General features: G+C 50.3%; 1 protein-coding gene and 1 long non-coding RNA gene across 4 annotated transcripts; one reads left to right on the top strand and one right to left on the bottom strand.

The window, feature by feature from the left end:
* Positions 1 to 614: 614 nt before the first annotated feature.
* On the bottom strand, positions 615 to 13016 carry LOC125409395 (uncharacterized). Of its 3 annotated transcripts, none has more exons than XR_015003624.2 (4): positions 12902 to 13016; positions 10835 to 10929; positions 6493 to 6872; positions 615 to 4751 (listed from the first exon to the last, which is right to left on the bottom strand). It is a non-coding gene; the product is annotated as an uncharacterized LOC125409395 (long non-coding RNA). The 3 variants fall into 3 exon arrangements; XR_015738841.1 differs by having other exon boundaries at positions 615 to 3709; positions 4125 to 6872; XR_015738840.1 differs by having other exon boundaries at positions 615 to 6872.
* On the top strand, positions 2606 to 20657 carry Gucy2d (guanylate cyclase 2D, retinal). Its single transcript, XM_087910478.1, has 19 exons — positions 2606 to 3335; positions 3414 to 3718; positions 6532 to 6883; positions 7209 to 7293; positions 7586 to 7688; positions 8059 to 8160; positions 9603 to 9683; positions 10997 to 11203; positions 11477 to 11633; positions 11973 to 12122; positions 13713 to 13861; positions 14298 to 14461; positions 14542 to 14734; positions 15111 to 15285; positions 15535 to 15633; positions 15753 to 15847; positions 15980 to 16065; positions 16274 to 16383; positions 16848 to 20657. The coding sequence occupies exons 1-18, from the start codon at positions 2606 to 2608 to the stop codon at positions 16365 to 16367; spliced, it is 3327 nt and encodes a 1108-aa protein (XP_087766604.1). The 3' UTR covers positions 16368 to 16383; positions 16848 to 20657.
* The last annotated feature ends 2700 nt before the right edge of the window (positions 20658 to 23357 follow it).

The raw sequence follows: 23357 nt of genomic DNA on the forward strand, positions 1-23357 counted from the left end.
CCAGATTTACCCATAGTTATATCTTTTTTTTAAAATATTTATTTATTTATTATGTATACAATATTCTGTCTGTGTGTGTGCCTGCAGGCCAGAAGAGGGCACCAGACCCCATTACAGATGGCTGTGAGCCACCATGTGGTTGCCGGGAATTGAACTCAGGACCTTTGGAAGAGCAGGCAATGCTCTTAACCACTGAGCCATCTCTCCAGTCCCCCATAGTTATCATCTTATTATTTGAAATATCTAATATAAACTGATATATATGTGTATATCATATATTGAGAAATTTTTGATGTTTAAAAATATCTTGATGCTTTGTCATTAAATATTTAATGTTTATTTCTTATGACTTGGAACTTTTGACTTTTGGCTTTTTTGAGACAGGATCACACTTTGTAGCGTGGCTGGCCAGGGACTCATTATGTAGACCAGACTGGCCTTGAACTCACAGAGATCTGTCTGCCTCTTTCTCTGTTGGGATTATTAAAGGCCTGCACCATCATACCTGGTGGAGCATTCCTTAGTATAACCATAGCACAGTTATTAACTTCATAAATATACAGTGGTAACTTACCAAATTGCCCATTCATATTCCAATTTTGTCAGTGGTTGGTTCTCTCTCTCTCTCTCTCTCTCTCTCTCTCTCTCTCTCTCTCTCTCTGTGGGTGCGTGCATGCATGCATATGGAAGCCAGAGGATCACCCAATGAGTCATTCTTCAAGAGTAATCTTGAGGATGTTCTTTTGTTTGGTCCAAGACGTGACTTCCCCCTGTATCTAGAGACTGGCCTCAGAGTCACCAACCTCTCACTTCTGCCTCCTGAGATTACAGGGTTCTCACCGAATCTGACTGATGTTGATATTCTTGTGGCATTTTTTTTTTTTCCTGAACAGGGTTTCTCTGTGTAACAACCCTGGCTATCCTGGAACTCACTCTGTAAACCAGGCTGGCCTGGAACTCCCAGAGATCCGTTTGCCTCTGCCTCCCAGATGTTGGGATTAAAGGCGTGTGCCACTGCAGTCTGACTCCTTGTAGCATTTTTATATCTTTACTGGTTTAAAGTTTTTCCCTAAAGGTGGCGTATGAGCTGGAAGGAGGGAGGGTGACAGGGAGAGAGAGTAATTATGCAAGGGATGAAATAGGACATTCTTATCAAAACCAAACAGCGAAGGGGCAAATAAATGTCCTGTCCCCATAGACTGGAAACCACCAGCCAAGGAGTGGGGAGGGGAGCGTTGCAGCAGTTACAGGCCTGAAAAACTACTCAGCAACCTTTACATATTGGTCCATCCCCAACACCCACGTGGTGGCTCACAACCATGTGTAACTCTGGTCCCAGGGGTTCTGATGCCTCTTCTGACCTCCATCAGCTCCTGCACACATGCGGAGCACATACATATACTCAGGCATACATACATACACATGAAATAAAATAACTGTTGAGACAGGATCTATTGTAGTCCTGGTTGTCCTGGAACTTTCTAGGTAGACCAGACTGACTTCAGACTCACAGAGATCCACCTGCCTTTGCTTCCCTTGTGCTGGGATTAAAGGCCAGAACACCAAACTATAGAGAGTTTTTTTACAATTAAAATTGCAACAATTCTATGCCTGCTGTCCTCCAACCTACAAGCGGACAGATGGAGTGACAGTTTATAACCATGGGAAACAAAACATCCGGTCGGTCTTCAAATTTCCCGCTTAGCTTTAGTATCCACAGATGAATCGTTTTTCTTTTTTAATTTTTTACTCTTTTTGGTTTTTCGAGACGGGGTTTCTCTTTGTAGCACTTTAGATCAGTCTGGCTCTTTAGACCAGGCTGGCCTTGAACTCGGAGATCCGACTGCCTCTGCCTCCAGAGTGCTGGGATTCAAGGTGTGTGCCACCACCGCCCAGTTCCAGGGATGATTCTTAGCTGATACAATTTTTGCGGAGACAACTGAAAAATATAAACTTTTGATTTTCACGTGTAAGTCTAAAACTTGATACTAAATTTGCACGCGGTACAGACCTGATTCTGTTACTTTTCCTCCCTGAGTGTTTAGCTAAGGAGCCCTCGCTGCCTGGAAGCAGCGCAGATCCCACCGGAGAGAGGAGCAGAGGGACTCTCAGCCTCCATCAGCCCGCCCCTCTCTGCTTGATTTAAAGATCCTAATCGGCTTGAGGAGATTAAGGGCTCCAACGGGCTGTTCCCACACCCCCGCCCTGGGCTGGGCTGCCAGGCGAGACCGAAGGGGCATCGACCCTGTGACCCCTTAGCCAGGCCCCAGCCAGGGACTACCTGGTAAGTAGTAAATGGACTACTCCGAGTAGGTGGACTCGGGTCCTGTGTGAGGGCGTGGGAGTATCTTCTCGGAACCTGAGGATAGTGACTGGGGAGGGAGGATAAACAAATAAACAAGCTGGGACGAGCAGGCCAGGCCAGGCTAGGCCAAAGAGGCCTTGGGGCGGTGCCCTGCCCCCATCTAGGGTCCAAGTGTGTGGAAAGCCTAGACACCCTTAGGGTTGGGAGGGATTTGAAAATCCGGCTAGAGTGGAGAACCCTAAGGGAGCTCTAGGGATCTCAGCTGTCCCCTTGCTTGCTCTGTGTTCACAGAAGCAGGCAATGACCGCGTGGCTCCTGTCAGCGAGTGGGCTTCCCGACGCCAGGTCCTGCGTCTCTGTGTGGCAGTCCTCGTCCAGCCTTTCTCGGGTCCTGTGCTGGCCAGGGTCTCGGCTGCCCGGACTCCTGCTCCTGTTACTGCTCCCGCCGCCTGCTGCCCTCTCGGCCGTGTTCAAAGTGGGGATCCTGGGCCCCTGGGCTTGCGACCCCATCTTTGCCCGGGCCCGCCCGGATCTGGCTGCGCGTCTGGCCGCCGACCGCCTGAATCGTGACCTTGCCCTAGACAGCGGACCCCGATTCGAGGTTGCGTTGCTGCCAGAGCCCTGCCTGACCCCGGGCTCTCTAGGGGCTGTGTCCTCAGCGCTATCTCGAGTCTCTGGTCTGGTGGGTCCAGTGAACCCCGCAGCCTGCCGGCCAGCTGAACTACTAGCCCAGGAGGCTGGAGTAGCGCTGGTACCCTGGGGCTGCCCAGGCACGCGGGCGGCGGGTACTACAGCCCCGGCGGTGACCCCCGCTGCAGATGCTCTCTACGTCCTTCTTCGAGCATTCCGCTGGGCACGCTTGGCCCTCATCACTGCGCCCCAGGACCTGTGGGTGGAGGCGGGACGTGCTCTGTCTACAGCACTCAGGGCCCGGGGCTTGCCAGTTGCCCCAGTGACCTCCATGGAGTCCTCAGACCTGTCTGGAGCTCGGGAGGCTCTCAGGAGGATCCAGGACGGCCCTAGAGTTAGAGGTAGGCTCCCAGGTGAGGGGAGATGGGCGGGTCCTGCGGGTAGCGGGCAGTGTAGCGAGCCAGCCTCTGTGTCTGCAGTAGTGATCATGGTGATGCACTCGGTGCTGCTGGGCGGCGAGGAGCAGCGCTACCTGCTGGAAGCTGCAGAAGAGCTGGGCCTAGCTGATGGCTCTCTGGTCTTCCTGCCCTTCGACACGCTTCACTATGCGTTGTCTCCAGGCCCGGAGGCTCTGGCTCCACTTATCAACAGCTCCCAGCTTCGCAGAGCACACGATGCTGTGCTCACACTCACACGCCACTGTCCTCCGGGAGGCAGCGTGCAGGACAGCCTGCGCAGGGCCCAAGAGCACCAGGAGCTGCCCGCTGACCTCAACCTGCAGCAGGTAGACGGACTAATGAATAGAGACAAGGGAGGAGAACCAGGGAAGTGAGCAAAAGCAGACAAGGAGAGAAGGATGGAACCAGCAGAAAGACGAGAGTGGGAAATGGGAGGGTGGAGACAGTGGGAAAGGGGAGGGTGGAGACCATAGGAAAGGGGAGGTGGAGTCGATGGGAAAGGGGAGGGTGGAACCAGTGGGAAAGGGGAGGGTGGAGACAGTGGAGTGGAGCCAGTGGGAAAGGGGAGGTGAAGACAGTGGGAAAGGGAAGGGTAGAACCAGTGGGAAAGGGGAGGTGGAGTCAATGGGAATGAGGATAATGAAGCCAGTAGGAAAGGGGAGGGTGGAGCCAGTGGGAAAGAGGAGGGTGGAGCCAGTGGGAAAGGGGAGGTGGAGTCAATAGGGAGTGAACCTTAAGCAGCCACGCTGATCTGGAGTTTTCTGGATGCTGTAGAAGTTCTGGTCTTGCTTCGGGCATTACTATGATTACCCCCGAGAGTAGGCAATGAGACCTCTCAAATCCAGCTCCAAGGAGTAAACCCTAAATGGCCACGACATTTTTAGTTTTCTTCACAGCAGGTTTATCCCAGTACCTCGGGGACTTCCATACCAAGCAGCTGGTGTTCTGGGAACGGCAAGGGATGCAGATTCACCCTTCACACCTAGCTCAGAGACATTTCTTCTGGGGTCTTAACTTTGTTCTCTGGTCGCAACTGCTTGAGGTTGGGGCTCTATAATCAGATCCAAAGGCAGTTTCCAACACCCAGGTAGTAGTCAGAATTCCTTGATCTCCCGGATTCCAATTTAGATCATCTAATTCCGCCCCAGTCACACGGGGAGTCTAGAAGCGAGTGAGGCAGAAAGGAAGCTAGATATCAGTGGGAAGAAAATTAGCAATCAAGAAGGTTGTACTCAGCCGGGCATCGTGACGTGGGTTTGCAGTCTCAGACACTCGGAAGATTGAGGAAGGAGAACAGAAGGAGCAGGGCCTTTCTGAGCTGTAGAGTAAATTCAAGGCGGGTCTGGTCAACTGAGGGGCCTGTCTCAAAAACAAGAGACGGTTAGACAGCACAGTGAAGGATGCTTGCTGGAATAGTGTGAAGTCTTAGGATCAATTTTTCCAAATGAATAAATATCCATAACCATACTCAAAAGGGACCCCCCGAAAGAAGGCTAAGGTGGGGAGTGGGGTGCAGAGGCATGCTGAACCGTTCCCCACCAATGCTTCTAGACTTCTCCACAGAGACATTTGGGACAGGAAAGAAGAAAGAACAACATAATCAATAAAGAGTGAGATGGGATGGGGGAATCTGTCAGTCAGTGGAAGGAGAGGGAAAGGTGAGGGGCAAAGATGCTTTCATTAGCTGTCAGTCAGTGGTGCTGCCAGCTGTCCACGCTGGAGACCCGGTTCTCCCCTTAGTCCCCCACAAACCCAGGCATGAAGCCCGGTTGCTTTTTTTTCCTGCGGGTCATTAGACTCCCTTCATACTCTCCTCCCTCGTTGATACTGCCCTGACTCAGGCCGCAGTATTTCATACTCTTCTCCCTTGCTGACACTGCGCTGACTCCGGCCGCAGCATTTCTGGAATCTCCCATCTCTCGAGTGACCCAGCTTCTCTCCATCAACCGAGAGATCTGGCTTCAGAAATGGGGTGTGCTGTACATTTTCCAGCCATGGTTCAGAGCCTCCTGGTTGTTTGTGAATGGCGTCCTGCACCCTGAGTTGGGGACCTCCATTGCTCTGTCTAGACGGAGGGCTCCTCGCATGGCCTAGCAGGACTTGAGTCTCACATCGTCCATGAGCTTTGGCCAGACTAAGCCACTTTCGGTTCCCTGAATGTGTCCTCTCGGTTTTTCTTCTGCCCCATTCTCCCCTAGATAATTCTGATTCGTGACCTGGGGGAGAGTCACTACTCCCAAAACCTTCCACCTCTTCCTCCCTCCTTCTCGTCCCTCCCACTTCCCTGCCCCTTCACTATTGCACTTCCTTAACCTTGTCTCTCTCCCTAAACGGAAGGAAAGTTCACTCATAGCAGAGGATTCACACACACAACACGGTGTCACTAGTGTTCCATGGCATTCACCATCCCAAGAAATAGGAATTGGGAATAGTGGTGAGGAGAGGTAGCAATGGTAGTGCCTCTTTGGAGTCAGGATGGAAGAAACACTGATACCCAAGCCAGGCCTGGTAATGTGGGCCAGTAATCCTTGCTACTTAAAAGGCTGAAGCAGGAGCATCAAAACTTCAGCATCTGGCTGGGGATGTACCACTGTCTGCCGAGTTCCCACCTAGAAACAGGAGGTTCAGAAGTTCCAGGCCTGTCTGGGTTACATAACACAAAGACCCTGTGTGTGTGTGTGTGTGTGTGTGTGTGTGTGTGTGTGTGTGTAAGAGAGTGAAAAAGAGAGAGGAAGGAGGAAGGAAGGCAGGAATAAAGGTAGATCCAACATCTGCCTAGGCTATAGAATGAGGTTAAGGTCAGTCTCAGCAATTTAGAAAGACCATGACTCAATAAATTAAATAAACAACAACAGAAAGACATGAACAAAGGATGGGGGTGGGCTTTAGATGAATGGCAGGTGACGGCGTTAAAAGTATAAGCCAGGCAACAACCTAGATAGGAAGGTCTGGGCTATGGCGAGTCACAGTCGTGGTGACAGGAGAACTCAGTTCCTAAAAGCGGTGCAGTCTACACCAACAGACAATGGGGAGGATGGAGATCGGCACCCTCAGAATCAGTGGAGCTAATAAAGGGACCTGCAGGCCAGCGAATTCTCACCATTTATGGGCTCTAAGTCCTCACTCTGCTCTCCTCTAGGTCTCTCCACTGTTCGGAACCATCTACGACGCTGTCTTCCTGTTGGCTGGGGGAGTGATGAGAGCCAGAGCAGCTGTGGGTGGTGGCTGGGTGTCAGGCGCATCTGTGGCCCGCCAAGTTCAGGAAGCCCAAGTCTCTGGCTTTTGCGGGGACCTGGGAAGAACTGAGGAGCCCTCCTTTGTGCTGCTGGACACAGATGCATCAGGAGACCGGCTCGTTACCACCCACCTGCTGGATCCCATCCGAGGCTCCCTGCGCTCTGCTGGGCCCCCGGTGCACTTCCCTAGAGGTGGACCTGCACCCGGGCCAGATCCTTCCTGCTGGTTCAATCCAGATGTGATCTGCAATGGAGGTGAGGGGAGCACACTCAGGGAGCATCCTAAGGCTCCCACTGAAACAGTCAGCATGGACAAGTCACAAATCTATGGGACAGAGGGAACTCCTGTTTTTCTCCCAGGTCCTCCTTTAGCCCATGGCTTGCTCAGGACCCCCCTCAAGGATTTCCAGAACCCTTGAGGACCCCTGTGGCATCTCCAGACTCCCTCTTTGAGGAATCTGTGATCTTTCACTCAGCTCCCAAGCCCATTTCTTAGATTTGGCATGACTGATTGAATATCTCCTTCTCTTAAGGGACTCTTCCTCTTCCAAGACCAAGTGTCTTTTCTTTGTCCCTTCAGGAGTGGAGCCAGGCCTGGTCTTTGTTGGCTTCCTCCTGGTGATGGGGATGGGACTGACTGGAGCCCTCCTGGCTCATTACTTGAGGTGAGAAGGGGAAGTAAAATTGTGCCACAGAGACACCAGGTGAGGTCCACAAGACGAGGAGCATCATCTTGGGGAGGGACACAAGGATCCAGGGAGTTGGCAGAGTTCCAGGGCATGTTTGGGGCATAGCTACATCCCAGTCCACCTCCCTGAAGGGAGTTGGCAGAGTTCCAGGGCATGTTTGGGGCATAGCTACATCCCAGTCCACCTCCCTGAACTAATGTCACCCCTCTGCTCTCTCCCCTGCTGGCCTCTTATGGACTTCATGGGGATGCCCACCTCCCCGCACCAGGCACCGACTCCTACATATACAAATGGTCTCCGGCCCCAACAAGATCATCTTGACTCTGGAAGATGTTACTTTGCTCCACCCACAGGGGGGCAGCTCTCGAAAGGTCAGGAAAGCCGGGAGCCAGGAGTCATCGGTCCCTTCCCCGAGCCTCCCCACCCCCACCCCCGCCTGCCCGCCAGCTCCCATGTGAGAAACTTAGCTTCTGCCCCAGCTTTGTCATTGGGAACAGAGACCTCATCTACGCAATAGGGGTGACAGTCCAGTCTTGGCTGATGTGAAGGTCCAGCTAGAAACTGCATATCTGTTTTGTAAAGTGTAAAGTATGGTGCATTAGGTGCCCTTTCCACCTGGGTGCCCTTTCCACCTGGCCTGCAGATTTCTTTTCCTCCTCTCTGGCACCCACAGAACTCAGCCTCACCCCAGGACTCTGGTCCCAGATAGATGCTGATATTGGCTTTGACCTCTGTCCTCAGATGGCCCAGGGCAGTAGATCCAGTCTGGCTACCTGGAGTACATCAGACATCCGCAGCGTCCCCAGCCAGGCCCCAGAGAACACCAACATTGGCCTCTATGAGGTGAGCTGATCCCCAGTTAGCCTGACCCTTACTTCAGGAAGGGAAGAAAAGGAAGGATGCTGGGACCAGAGTCAGAGGAAAAGTACTCCGGCTGAAGTGGGGGGAGGGGGAAGGGCAGGTCGCATCTCGCAGGCTTCAGGCAGGGAGATGAAGCTGGGCACGGACTTAGCAACCTAATCTGGAAATCCACTCTGTCACAAGTCCAGGTGAGGACTTCCCAAAACTCAAAAGCTGGAGGCTGGGGTGCTGTGAAGTTTGCTGGGATCAGCTTGCAAGCTGGTGTAGCCAGTGGGGTCAATTCCTTCTCTACTAAGAGTTCCTTGCCCCACCCCCTCAGCATTTTCAACCAGTTCTGGTCAGATTCACAAACTTACTTCAGGGAAGGACTGTCGGAGGACACTAACAACTGAGCCAGGACATGTGCGAGTGCCACGGGACTTGTGAGTGTGCCACGGGGTGTGTGAGTGTGCCACGGGGCATGTGAGTGTGGCATGGAACATGCGAGTTTGCCACAGGATGTGTGAGTGTGCCACGGGGCATGCAAGTGTGGCACAGGTTGTGCAAGTGTGCCACGGGGTGTTTGAGTGTGGCATAGGTCGTGCGAGTGTGCCACGGGGTGTGTGTGCCACGGGGCATGCGAGTGTGGCATGGGACGTGTGAGTGTGGCAGAGTGGGTGAGGGATACTGAGAGGAGGAGTGGAAAACTCAGCAGGAGGCATGTGGAGCTGCCCTGAGCTCCTGGAAAGGAAGCAAAAGTTCTTACGGTGTCACCTGAGACCATGGTGACTGCTTCTCAGAGACAGTTATTGTTATTTTAAGCAGGTTGTTCTTTGCCTGGGACCACCCTCTGCCTTTGCTAAACCTTTCTTCTCTCTGACCACGCCCACTAGATGCAACTCCCAGTCTTTAATGACCATTATAAGGTATCTCCGCATTATATCCAAATGCCGATCTGGAATCGGTACCCAATTCTCAAGATTCTCTTGTAGTTCACATCTCTTAGCAAGGCCCAGGGGAAATTAAGAACAAAAGGCGACAGCAGCTGATCACTGCCAGCGGCTACACTGTGGCATGCCACGGACTGACCCTGCAAGCAGCCAGAGACAGTGAGGCCAGGACCCAGTAGCTAGTTCACAGTAACCCCTGAGGGCTCCAGCACAGTGCTCTCTCCTGACAAGGGGTAGTGATGTGGGCTGCATATGTGTGAGTGTTGATGGCTGTATCTGGGGAGTGAGGACCACCACACACGGCTTCACACCTTCCTCACTGGCTCTGACTCAGCTACCTGCGGAACATATGGGCATACGTTGAGCTGCTTGCATCTGATATTCTGTCTTATGACAGATGTATTCTGGGTCACTGGGTCAGTGGAAATGGGAGCTCCCTGGAACACCTTGCATCTCGAGGTTTTAAGGACTGAATTCCTTAACCTTCTGTTACAGGGAGACTGGGTTTGGCTGAAGAAATTTCCAGGGGATCGCCATGTGACTATCCGGTCAGCCACCAAGACAGCCTTCTCCAAGGTAACCCGTGACGGGGAGTAGGTGGCTATTAGTATGCCCATTCTTGGCTTCTTTTTGTAGCAGGCTACGGGGGAAATCCTCAGGTTTTCCTTCCATGCCAGAGAGGCTCTCCCACCATCCTCTCTCATGAAATTACCTTTTTTCTTTGATGTTCTTATCACAACTTGTATGTAACAAGTGACATGTTAATTTATCACAAAAGTTGTGTGTTTAACCACAGTCTGGCTTGTCTGCCTCCATCGTGAGCTGGCAGCTGAATGAGGGTGCTACCGTATTCCCAGAACCCAGCACAGGTCTGGAATATCGGAGGCCAGTGGAATTGTGTTGAGTGAAATGATTAAAAAACAAAACAAAGCAAAACAAAACAAAAACAGTAAAAAATGAGAAGGCGGCGAGATGGCTCAGGGACCAAGGTGCCTGACCACCTGAATTTGTTCCCCAGAACCCACATCAGCGGAAGGAAAAAGCCGACTCCTACAAGCTGCCCTCTGATCTCCACATGGGGGCCATGGCACATTCGTGCCCACACGTGTGCACCTACGCAGATATGTGCACACACAAACAAACCTTTTTTTTCAAGGAAACAAATTTAAATGGGTTTCCGCTTCTGGGAGGACACACAGCTGTCAGAACGGCCCCGCTGTGCCCACATAGTGAATAAAGTGGGCAGCTGGCTGTGAACTCATTTCAATGCTTTCAGCTTCCAAGTCCCTCTTCCCCCAGCGCTGAGCATCTTTGGTTTGACCTCTTTTCAGGAGGCAGCCATGGGAGCTTGTGGTCACAGCTGCCAGTGACTTAAGTGGATTGCCTTTGGGGTGTGGGCAAAGTCACCAGGTCTTTAAAATGAAAGCAGCTCCTTAAACGGGCATGTGGCCCCATGGAAAAATGGAAAGCAATGGCATTTGGTCTCTCTGGTCCTTCATTAAAGACTGCCATATTAGGAAGAGCAGGTGGTGGCTCCTTTGCGCGCTGCTTTCCCTTATGGCTTCACTTAACTCTGCAGTTAATTTAGTCCCTCAGCAAAGTGGGTCCTGACTGGGCCCTAATTCCCAGTGTGTGCTTATCTTTTCATTCGTAAGTTTAGCCATTCATAATCTGAGCAGAACTACGTGGAGAAGAAAGTCTTCCCACTTCTGCCCTATTTTACTTACCATATTCAGTCCTACATTCCCAGTTTGGATGTCCCCAACAAACAGGCACTGAATACCGGGGTGTGGGGAATAATTGGTGCTCTGTGTATTGCCTCCTGGGCAAAAAAAAAAAAAAAAAAAAAAAAAAAAAAAAAAAAAAATCAGTTGGTTTCTGCCTTTCAGCTGCGGGAGCTCCGGCATGAGAATGTGGCCCTCTACCTGGGGCTCTTCCTGGCAGGGACAGCAGACAGCCCTGTCACACCTGGGGAGGGTATCTTGGCAGTGGTCTCAGAGCACTGTGCTCGGGGCTCCCTCCATGACCTCCTGGCCCAGAGAGACATAAAGCTGGACTGGATGTTCAAATCTTCTCTCCTGCTGGACCTCATCAAGGTGTGTGTGTGTGTGTGTGTGTGTGTGTGTGTGTGTGTGTTGCATGCATGTGTGGTGTGTGTGCACACGCTTGTGTGTGTCCTTGTGTATGTTTGCACGTGTGTGTGCCAGTGTGCGTGTGTGTGCCTATGTGTGTGGTGTGTGTGTGCCTGTGTGTGTGAGTGTGTATGTGCATGTGCGCGCCTGTGTGTGCGCATTTGCAGGACATAGAGATGTGCCGGCGGAGGAGGAGTCAAGAGAACTGAGGTTGCCTCTTCCTCTACTTCTTCCAAGGGAATGAGATACCTGCACCATCGCGGTGTGGCCCACGGGAGGCTTAAGTCTCGGAACTGCGTGGTGGACGGGAGGTTCGTGCTCAAGGTGACAGATCATGGCCACGGGCGACTGCTGGAAGCGCAAAGGGTGTTGCCTGAGCCTCCCAGTGCGGAGGGTAGGAGTCCCCAGCTGCCTAGAGCACTGGAGCATCCCTAGGATCCGCATAGTTGCAAGTGCTTTTCCCTCCATCCCCTCCTTGCACTGTTCACCTTCCAGATCTGCTAACGCTAAACAGCTGCAGAAAAAGGTCTGTGGCTGGGGATGTGGAGTTTGCTAGGGAGAGCCTGAGCTCTGGGGATGCGTTTTTTTTTTTTTTCCTGAAAGGCTGTGAATCTCAAATAGTCTCTGCTCTGAGATATTTGAGAGGGTTAATTAGTACCAGTGAGAATGAGAGTCTGGACCTCAAAGCCACCGCAGCCTCTCTCGCAGCCATGCCCCTCTCTCTCGCTCCTAGATCAGCTCTGGACAGCCCCAGAGCTGCTTCGGGACCCTGCCCTGGAGCGACGGGGAACACTAGCTGGCGATGTCTTTAGCCTGGGCATCATCATGCAGGAGGTCGTGTGCCGCAGCACCCCCTATGCCATGCTGGAGCTAACACCCGAGGGTAAGGTGCCTTGGGGCTGGGTAGGCACCCTGCACTTAAAGCAGCCAGGCCAGACCCAGCGTGGCTCTTTAATAAGGTGAAGCCCTTTTCTTAAAGCTGGGGTCTGAAGACAGCAGTGGGACCGCCAAGCTTGAGGCGGGTGTTCCAGGGCACAGATCTTAGCAGCTTCTGTCCTGCCCCTGAACCCACCCTGCTCTTCCATCATACAGACAGGCTCCTCTCTGATTCTCAGAGATCCTAGGAAAGCCGAGGATGAGAAACAGAGGGGTCTGAGGATCCAAATCCAAACCATGCATCATCTGTAGGATTCTCACCCCAACCCTTACTTGTCTTATGCTTAAAAATGTTAGTTTGAATCCATCACCTCCTACTGACACTCAGATTTCAGGGCCCTCTGGTTACTCCTAGAGATGCCCATCTACATCACACTCCCCCACCAACTAAAGCATTTATTTACTTACTTATTGGTGTGTAGTGTATGTGTGTGACCATGTGTGCAGACAGTTGTGTGTGTGAGCAAATGCAGACCAAAGGTCAATGTCAGGTGTCTTCCTCGGTCATTCTCTTCTTTGTTCTTTGAGATAGAGTCTCTCAGTGAACCTAGAACTCACCAGTTAGCTATACTGGGCAGCCAGCAAGCTCTGGGAAGCCGCTGTGTCTGCCTTCCTAGCGCTGGGGTTACAGGTGTACTCCACTCTGCCTGGTGTTTTAAAAGTTACCTGAATGTGGCTGCCGGAGACCCAAGCTGAGGTCTTCTGGCTTGCATGCCAGGCACTTACTTGTAGTTTTTGCTGGCTTGTTGCTGCTGCCTGTGTGCAGTCCCTGTTTCTCTGGGGGGAGGGGAGGAGAGAAGACGAGAAGTCAGCGGCACAGACTCCGGGAGATTGCCATACAGAAGCTCTTTATTGTAAACAGGTTGGGGTTTTATGGAGTTAGGAAAATGAAGCTGCCACAGGAACGGTTCTGGTTGGGCCTTTGAAAACTGGCACTGGCAGTCACTGCTGGCGTGTTGCAATCAGCTAGCAGCGCATGTTATTAGTGACTGTGCTTTTCCATTGACAGGCTGTCTTGGCCAATTGTGCTCACTCACTGTGAGTTTGCATGCACTTGCTTGTGCTTGCGCCATTGCCCTGCCTCACTGACTGACTGAGCCACCTCCTAAGGCTTGGAAGTGTTAATTTAAAAAAAAAAAATCCTATCCAGGAGGGCAGTAGTGGCACACGATTTTAATCCTAGCACTGGGGAGGTGATCTCTGTGAGTTCAAGGCCAGCCTGGTCTACAGAGTGAATTCCAGGACAACCAAAGCTACACAGAAAAAACTTGTCTCGATAAAAGAACCAAACAAACAGACAGACAAACAGTCCTCTCCAACTGGGAAGAAGCTCAGTTGGCAAAGTACTTGCCTTGTGTGCACAAAGTCCTGAGCTCAGTATCTTATAAACTGAGTATGGTGGTACAAGCCTCTGGTCCTCAGCTACATAGTCAGCTGGAGACCAGCGTGGAATTATGAGTGCCCCCATCTTGGGCTAGAGTCAGAGGTAGGTTTTCTCTGGGGTCACCCACTTCTCACAGTTTCTTCTTGCCTCTAGAGGTGATACAGAGGGTGCAGAACCCTCCTCCACTCTGTCGGCCCTTGGTGTCAATGGACCAGGCACCCATGGAGTGCATCCAACTGATGGCACAGTGCTGGGCAGAGCAGCCGGAGCTTCGACCCTCCATGGACCACACCTTTGACCTGGTCAGGAGCTGGGACTGGGAGGGGACTGGGCTGGACCCTGGGATCCCAGATGGACAAGCAGGCTGGCAGGAGCTTTGATCTTTTAGGTTCTCTCCTAAGGGTTAACCTAAGGACTACAAATTTGGTAGGAACGGTTTAGAAAGCAGTCGAGGGCTTGTGGTGGCCTTTGGAATGGGAAAAAGAACTCTGGGTGGGAGAAATACTTAATTCAAATCAATAACATTGAATAAAAGTCAGATTATGTGCATTGTTTATTGAGACAGGAAAACCCTTAGCCTGAGTTCAGAGCAACTCTCTGAGGGAACCCTCGTTTTCCACATACCTGCTAGTAATATCTGCAAATGCAGGAGTGGGCAGGATCTCAGGTGTATAGCCTCAAGAGAGTACAGGAGAGGGCCATGGCAGCCAAAGTCTTACTAGCTTTCTCCTCTCCTAGTTCAAGAGCATCAACAAGGGCCGGAAGATGAACATCATTGACTCTATGCTTCGGATGCTGGAGCAATACTCCAGTAACCTGGAGGACCTGATTCGAGAGCGCACAGAGGAGTTAGAACAGGAGAAGCAGAAGACAGACAGGCTGCTCACACAGATGCTGCCTCCGTGGGTGCCCATGTGGAGTGTGGGGAGAGGGTGGAAGATGGGGGCAGCCTTCAGGTGACCCTGCTCCTTGCCATTCCTAGATCTGTGGCTGAGGCCCTGAAGATGGGGACACCTGTGGAACCTGAGTACTTTGAAGAGGTGACACTATACTTCAGCGATATTGTGGGCTTCACCACCATTTCGGCTATGAGTGAGCCCATTGAGGTGGTAGACCTGCTTAATGACCTCTACACTCTCTTCGATGCCATCATTGGTGCGCACGATGTCTATAAGGTGGCGTGGCAAAGTTTTGTTTTCTATGTACACCTGCGTGGCTTAGAACTTGCTGTTTAGACCAGGCTAGCTTCAGACTTGTAGCAATTCTCCTGCCTCTGCCTCCCGAGTGCTGGTTTTAAGGCATATGCCAGCATTGCCTTGCTCTGACTTTCAGTTTAAATGAAGCAGTTCCACTTACCTCCGGACACCAGCTAGTTTTCCTCAGCCCTCCCGTCATGAATCTCTTCCTTCAGGTTCCAGTGCAACTCCAAGCTCGGAGCGTGACTTTCCAGGATATCTGCCCTAACCCCTTTAGATCATCAGACATGTGACACTGGTTTAAGTATTAGGGGAGGGGTGCTCAGAACTGAGCAGACACAACCCCTTCCCCCAGGTGGAAACAATTGGAGATGCCTATATGGTGGCCTCCGGACTGCCGCAAAGGAACGGACAGCGGCATGCTGCAGAGATCGCCAACATGTCGCTAGACATCCTCAGCGCGGTAGGCTCTTTCCGCATGCGCCATATGCCTGAGGTACCAGTGCGCATTCGCATTGGTCTGCACTCAGGTAAATACTCAGCCCCTCCCAGCTTCTGGGTGCCAGATTTCAGTGGTAGAAGGCAACACTTGGTGGGGGTGGGCTGGGGAGGGGGCTTGCCTTGAAGTAAATACACAAGTGTGTCTTTTATTGGGGGAGCTAATAGAGAGTGTGGGTGCTAAGGTCTCTCCAGGCCCTTTGTGAAGCCTAGCTGCAGGGCACCGCCAGCTTTGACCCAGTCTCTGCCTGCCCGCCCTCTGACCTGGCATATCTCCCCAGGCCCATGTGTGGCTGGTGTGGTGGGTCTCACTATGCCTCGGTACTGCCTGTTTGGGGACACAGTCAACACAGCCTCACGAATGGAGTCCACCGGACTGCGTGAGTGTAACAGACCAGAGGAACTGGGGGAAGTGGAGAGAGCCTGGGCAGGGGAAATGGCCCAGGATGGGAACATGGGAGGTGAATTCTGAGATCATGGTGTCTCCTCACTGCCTCAGCTTACCGCATCCACGTGAACATGAGCACTGTTCGGATTCTCTGTGCTCTGGACCAGGGCTTCCAGATGGAGTGTCGGGGCCGCACAGAGCTGAAGGTGCGTGGCCCACACTCTGCTGCTTTGTAGGGGTACCTACAGATGTAGGGTCTCCCCGTTTCACCTAGACCTAAAGATTCTCCATCCCTCACCCTGATCTGCCTAAGGCCCCTCTCTTTTGTGTTTTCCCAGGGCAAGGGTGCTGAGGACACGTACTGGCTTGTGGGCAGACTGGGTTTCAACAAGCCCATCCCCAAACCACCGGATCTGCAGCCAGGGTGAGTGATTGACTGGTTAACTTGAACCTGCTGGGCGACAGCTGGAGAGATGGCGACTCAGTGGCGCCAGCCAATGGGCCCTTTATGCCTTTGCCCTCTCTTCCTGCCTCCCACACCAAGTCTGGTCCTCATCCCAAGCAGCAATAGCAAGTCCTGACATCCCTCACCCCTACTTCTCTTTGTTGAGGGTGCAGTCTCCTCCCTGCAGGGCCAGCAATCATGGCATCAGCCTGCAGGAGATTCCTCCAGAGAGGCGCAGGAAACTAGAGAAAGCCAGACCAGGCCAGTTCACTGGGAAGTGAAGCTCCCCGGAGACAGGTACTGTGTCTTTCCTCATCCTCAGAGGCCACTCACTTCTGGGGGAGTGGTGGGGTGTACTTTTTAGGGGTCAGGTCAAGACTAGGTAGCTGCCTGCAGGGTGTCCCAGCCAAGCCAAGTGTCCCTATTCCTCTCTGATTTAGGGGGCAGAAAAGGGATTTACCCCAGAGGAAGCATCAACGTTAGGCACACTGGTTTGGTGGGTCTGGAGTAATGCAAGAATCTAGATTTAGGAATTTTTACTCAGACCCACCCCTTCCCCTGAACGTAAACCAGGCTTCCCGGAGAGGCCCCTCAGGCTGTATACTACACCATATCAGAATTTTGGGGACAGCATTTGCCAGAGGTCAGTATGCAGTTGGATTTGCAGATCTGTCAGATCGAAAGGTCTCTCCATGGTCTTCATGCAGGACTCTCTAGGCCCTGGTCCTCCTTATGTGCGTTTTTCTCCCTCCCTGACACAGCTGCTTCCCTCGGGATTATTCTGCACAGCCCTTCCCGAAGTTGCTGCTGTACATCGGACTGATGCCTGACATCAGCTTTTATGTTGGCTTCTGTCCAGTTCCGCCTGCAAGGGTTCTGAGCCCGGAGTCTGCTGCAAACCAGCCATGTGACCTTGGGAAGATCTGAAGTGCTCTCCAGACCCCCCTCAGGGATAGAATGAGGGGGGCTAAATGGTTTCTACCACCATGTGGCCCTTACAGTGAGGCTCTAGAGTGGCTGGCCTTGGGATTCAGGACACTGTAGCGTACGGCCCCCAGCTCCAAGGACCCTGAGCTCATTGGGGGTTGCAGAAGTGGAAGCTGCTCCACTCTCTAGGTCCTGGGAGACCCCAGAAGTAAGGATCTGGGATCAGAAACCCCTGGGGACCTAGAGGCCTCATGTTCTACCAGGGGAGGGGTCACCATGTGGCCTGGAAAGACCAGGGCTTCTTTAGCCTTCATCCTATCCCCTCTCCATCACCCACTGGTCAGAGACAGGCTCCTTCTCCAATAGGCAGAAGCAAATCACTTGCCCAAGTGCAGAGAAAACTTGTTTTGATGCTTCTGGGGAGGAAAAACAGCTGCACCCAAACTTTGCTAACCAGAATGACAGATGAATAGTTTATTATCTGTTCAGGTGTTGGTGAATTGATAATCGAAAAAAAAATCATTTCTCCTGAGATCTTTGCCACAAACATTCACACCTAGTCCTGGCAAAACCCCAGCTGAAGTTTCCTTTGTAGAACCCTGCGGTGCCAGTGCCGGGGCTTTGGAATGTTTGACTCTTGCTGTCTTTGTCACTGGCACAGATTCTGGAGGATTTGGCAGCAGACGCCCAGTAGGTAGTGAGTGCCCAGGACCTGGTGATGTGCAAGCTCTGTGTGCATGCATGCGTGCATGCACTTTCAGTGCTGGCACTGGACAGGCAGAGGCAGATGGATCTCTGAGAATTTGAAGGCAGCTCAGTATACATAATAAGCTCCAGGCTAGCCAGAACTGCCAGTAAGAACCTGTCTCAATAACACAACTATGTATAGTTATATATGGAATATATAAGCTAGGGCTACCGAGATAGCTCAGTAGTTAAGAGCACTTGTTGATCTTCCAGAGGATCCAGGTTGGATTTCCAAGACCCACAGAAAGACTAATAAAGGTCTGTAACTACAATTCTAGGGGATTTGACACCCTCTTCTGGCCTCTGCAGGAACTGGTAATGTATGTATGCCAGACACACATGCAGGCAAAACACCCACACACATAAAATAACTTAAAATAAATCTAAAACATTTTTAACTTTCTTTAAAAAAATAAAAAATACCCACGTAGTTACCCCTAAGTATCTATAAGGTACCAATTCAAGGACTCTGGTGGATACCAAAGTCCTTGACTCTCAAGTCCCTTATCTAAGACATAACTTTTTCTATGGTACCTATGCACTTTATCTGGTGTTCTTTAAGTAATTTCTAGATGATCTGTACTATATATGGTAGAGAATAATGACAAGAAAAATAGTGCATGCTCATTGCAGATACCTTCCTGGCCTCCCTGCACAGCACATATTCATGATGGCGGTGCCGACATAAAAAAACCACAGCTCTCATCATAAAGGGAGTAAGAGAGACCTATTGTGGGGCCCTTCTGAGTGACCATGGCCTAGGAACACAGATTTCAGTTACCCCAAATTCCATGCTCCAACATAGAAGCGGTTTCATAGGGTTTTTACAGAAAGGAGAAAGTCATAAATCAAGGCGACTCTAAAATACATTGGTGGCTACAATGAGGTGGGCGGAGCTAGTCTATGTGCCCAAGATGCTATTTCATGGCATTCTTGGCTCTTGGATTGCGGCAAGCTAGCGTTCTGCTAAATTTACCGTTTCTAGGAAGTTTTTATTTATTACCACAAGTGGGACAAGGAATGACTGTCCCAGAAGGCTAGAAGTGGCCCGAAATAAAGTAATTCACCTCTGAACCTACAAAATTCCATTCTCTCCATAGTAGTGAATTCCAATCCATCCGTCAGTCTCTGTGGACACACACTCTTCCTGGAGTTTCCTGGTCACAGGCAGACAAGCTTCTGTTCAGGGATTTTAGTTCAGAGTTGAATCCGGGGATGTGGCATGGGAAAATACAAAGGACTGACTCTACCAGACTCCCCCTTCTCCTGACAGGAAAAATACCACGTGGGGCTTGCATCGCCCCCTTGGCTGAAGCCACTTTAATCTAGGGCATCACGCTCCAACCCTCATGGTCCTCACTACTCCCCCAACTACAAACACCAAGCTTTATTTTGAGAACACCGCTGCCTGGCATCTGTAGACATTAAGCCTGGGATGTTAAGATCACAGCTACTTCTAGAGTCTGCTTTTTCCTCCTCTTTCTCCTTTTAGTACTGATTAATGGCTTCCTCCCCTTTCCCAACGGCATTTTTTTTTTTTTTTTTTTTTGGTAAATGCGGCACTTTCAGTTCTGGTTAGCTAAGTGGTGCTGCTGTAGGCTATTTAATACAATTTTAAAATTTTAACTATATTCATAAATGATGAGTTAACGCTGAAAGCAAAGCAAAAAAAGATATGACGTGCACACTTGCACAATAATTTTAAAATATATTTACATTGTTAAACATCTTTTATAAATGTTTTCTCTGTACTTGGGTCCCAGGGTTGAAGGGCAAGATTCCAAATTGCTGGCCTTGGACCTGACTGGGGTTGAGTTCTCCAGGATCCCGTCCTTCCTTCCCTCCCGTTGTCTCCCTCTCTTCCTCCCCTTCCTGCCTGGGATGTGGAGTTGTACTAGTGTGTAACTCAGGAATTCCCAAGGAAGAGTCACCGTGGGCTAAGTGCTGGAAGACTAGGCTGGGCAGGCTGGGGCAGGGCACCCTGGAAAAAGGGAAGGATGAACTGAGGTCCATACTTAGCCTGAGGACAAAGGAGTGGGTGAGGCTTGCAGGTCCCTAAAGGAGTGGGCGAGGCTCGCAGGTCCCCGGCTCCTTTGACTTAGCACCCTTTCCAGGCTGGCTGGTAGAGGTCTCAGATGAGTAGATGAGATGGGGTGAGAGGGTGGGCCCTTGCTCCAGAGTTCAGAGTCAGTGGGAGAAGGGAAGAAAGGCTGAAAGGCTCCTCCCAAACCTCTCTGTCCTTCACCCTTCTCCTTCCCCGCCCCGACCCCTTTTCTGTCCTGTTCTCCTTCTCTTCTCTACCCTAGAGCCCTCCTTGCCCCGTTCCTCCCTGCCTTTCTCTGCAACTTCCCTCATTTCTGAGGACCACCCCCCAGGTCTAGACTATGAACTGCCAATCTTAGAGTCCTGACTCAAACTTTCCCTGCCTCTCATTCTGTTGTCCCCAGACCCGGGCAACTCCCAGTCACTAAAGCACCTGACGCGGTCACTGGGCACCCCACATATTCAGATGCCCTTACACTACCTCGGCCAGTCTTGGGGCTGTTCTTCCCTCCGGGGTGGCTCTGCAGATGGGACCTGCCATAGCTAAAGCAGGAGCTTCCCCCAGCTGCCGCTTGGATGCCAAGACATGCCCAGGGCTTGCGGGCGCCTTTCCTGGGTACTGATGTTTCAGTCTGGGTCCTGCTTTGCTTGCTTATCTGGGGTGAGCCCCCGGGACTCCCCTTTGGGGAAGAGGGATGAGCTGCTTGGCAAGGGCTGGTAACACAACATTGTGTGGTCACCCATGTTTATAGGGATCGTCTGGATTCTGCACCCAGCATACCAGGTGGGGCATCCTGGTACTGGGGTCCTGGGATGGTGAAGGCTGAAATAAAGGTGTGCTCCCTTCCATCACATGGGATGTGGTCCTGTTAATCCCACTGGATGAGAGTAAAACCACTACACAATTTCAGGCTAAATTGAAGCAAACTTTATTCTATTTGGGTGTACCCGAGAGCTGGCTAGAGACTGCCTCCTATGTCAGGTTAGAAAGAGCAAGGCTGACTCTCTTCTCAGGGTCCTTTTAAGAAGTAAAATCATAGGTAGCTGCTAATCAGGTTTACAGAAGCGAGACAATACGCTGTTAGGAAGGTACAGAAAAAAATCAAAAAAAAGCAAAGAGCAAAAACAATCATCTTGTGGGAAACAACTATCATAGTGTGATCACTAATAAGAGAGGGTCAGGGCGTTCTTAAAAACAAGTCATCGTGGTTGTCTTAGTTAGGGTTTCCATTGCTGTGAAGACACGCCACAACCACGGCAACTCCTACAAAGGGAAACATTTAATTGGAGCTGGCTGACAGTTCAGAGATTTAGTCCATTATTGTCATGCAGAGAAGCATGGGGGCAACAGGAAGACATGGTGTTGGAGAGATAGCTGAGAGGACCAGCTTGAGCATCCTTCCTCCAACAAGGCCACACCTCCTGTCAGTACCACTCCCTATGAGCCTGTGGGGGCCAATTTCATGGAACAAGTCAGGGTGTTCTCATAAACAAATTGGCCAGGTTTCAGGAAACAGAAACTTAAAAACAGAAATTTGACTCTTACATTTCATGGAAACTTATTATTAATAACAAAATGGTTTCTGTCTTCAACATAGAGTCAGGCAGGTTCCCCATTCCCTCCTTGACTTACGTGTCCCTGTCAAATCTTTGATAGGGAACTGTTATTAATAATGTCATCTGGCAGTGATACGTCTATCATTGTTCATCTGATGTGTGGTCAAATTGGTGACCCTTGGAGGGTCCAGGGCCCCACTGTGATCACAGTGGAAATATTAGAAACCAACCAAACGAGGGGAGAACTGTCTTAGCCATGTTCCCAAGTCAAAATTTTTTTTTGAGAGATTTTGTCTATTTTTTATATAGATTATCAATTTGGTTATCAATAGTATTAGAGAAATCAGAGATATTAAAACAGCATATACCAGTAAATTGCTGACAACCAAGATTACGTTTAAGCAACAGGTAGTCTACAATAATCCTATTTTGTAGAACCATTATTCTCAGGTCTCACATTTCTTGATTTATTTTGGCTAATATATTGTAATATTAGTAGTTTGGGCAACTATCAGGCTAGTTTAGAGATTTTTTTTCTTGTGACCTGACAACAAGCCCTGGGGTGTAATAGAAAGGCTGTAGTGTCCGCAGCTGTGGTGGGATCTCATAGGTGTCAGAATCATCCTGACTCCCAGGGAAACATCTTGTGACTCTGTTACTTGGCCATAAAGATTTGCTGAGTAAAATGTGCTATCTCACATAAGCCTTTGCATCCCTTAGAGGGAACATAACAAGTAGGGTGTTCACAGAAGGGCAATGGTTACCAAAGAGGAGGATGAGAAGTGGAATTACAGTGAGAGGCAGCATTAGCCCAATCAAAACACAGACAGTGAAGGCAAAGACATCATTAATAGGAACACTGGCCACAGCTCTAGAAATATTGGTGGGAGCATGTTCCATTTTGTTCCCCATTATTCTTGTATAATTTTCATATGTAACTGCTATCCCATATAAAAAAAAATTAAGAACCTGGGAATAAAGGGATCAGCTCTGACACAAAAGTTTTCTTGTTGGCCTTTTAGGGTTAGATGAAGCCATAGGTTATGCCCTATACCATTAGGAAGTTATGTTAGACAGTCAAACCTTAGAAAGTTTGATTTTTAATGGTCCCTTTTCAGTCACTTTCCTCCTTTATGGGTTGGGCTTCTCTTCCAAGGCTTCCTCAGGTGTCTTCTTGAGGTGCAAGTAATGAGCCCAGGCAGGAATACCAGCAGCCTTAACAGCAGTAGCCTTCTGAGAATCACAATCTAAGGTCCTTTCCATCCAGGTTCAAGCTGGTCAGTTTTGAAGCAGTGAACTAATGCAGCAGTTCTAGGCTGTCATGGATGGTCAGGTGGTCAGTACCCAACAGGTTGATCAATGTGGACCTGATTAATAATCTTATTCAAGGTTAATTGCAATCCTTTTAAGGACTCAGAGACTGAAATGGGGCAATCTGATCACAGCCCAGAATTTACCCAAAGAATCATGGGAGGTGGTTGTCCATAGACTATTTCACATGGAGTGAACTTTTCTCAGTAGGGGCTACACTGGACCCTGAGAAAGGCATAAGGCAAGAGTGATGTGAGAGTCCCCTCTGTATGCTGTGAATGTGTGCTATTACCATTGGTTAATAAAGAAGCTGCTTTGGCTTATGGCAGGGCAGAATATAGGTAGGAGGGAAAACTAAACTTAATGTAGGGAGAAAGAAGACAGAATCAGGCAGACACCATGTAGCTACTGAAGGAGAAAAATGCCAAAACCTTACTGGTAAGTCACAGCCTCATAATTAATAAAAATGGGTTAATTTAAAATATAAGAGCTAGCTAGAAATATATCTGAGTGATTAGCCAAACAGTGTTGTAATTAAATGATGTAGGAGAGTCTTCTATCTATCTGTTGCTTTCATTGGTTAATTAATAAAGAAAATTGCTGGGCCTGATAGGTAAGAACATAGGTAGGCGGGGTAGACAGAACTGAATTCTGTAAGGAAGAAAGCAGGGTCAAAGAGAGCCGCC

Source organism: Myodes glareolus, chromosome 9, assembly GCF_982192425.1.
Source record: "Myodes glareolus chromosome 9, mMyoGla1.1, whole genome shotgun sequence".
Lineage (NCBI taxonomy): Eukaryota > Metazoa > Chordata > Mammalia > Rodentia > Cricetidae > Myodes > Myodes glareolus.

Bases quoted from the DNA above. Each gene is read 5' to 3' on its own strand.
- Gucy2d (XM_087910478.1), top strand. From the start codon at position 2,606: ATGACCGCGTGGCTCCTGTCAGCGAGTGGGCTTCCCGACGCCAGGTCC. The intron at 3,336-3,413 runs GTAGGCTCCCAG...CTGTGTCTGCAG, and splicing joins GGACGGCCCTAGAGTTAGAG to TAGTGATCATGGTGATGCAC. The intron at 14,462-14,541 runs GTGGGTGCCCAT...TGCCATTCCTAG, and splicing joins CTCACACAGATGCTGCCTCC to ATCTGTGGCTGAGGCCCTGA.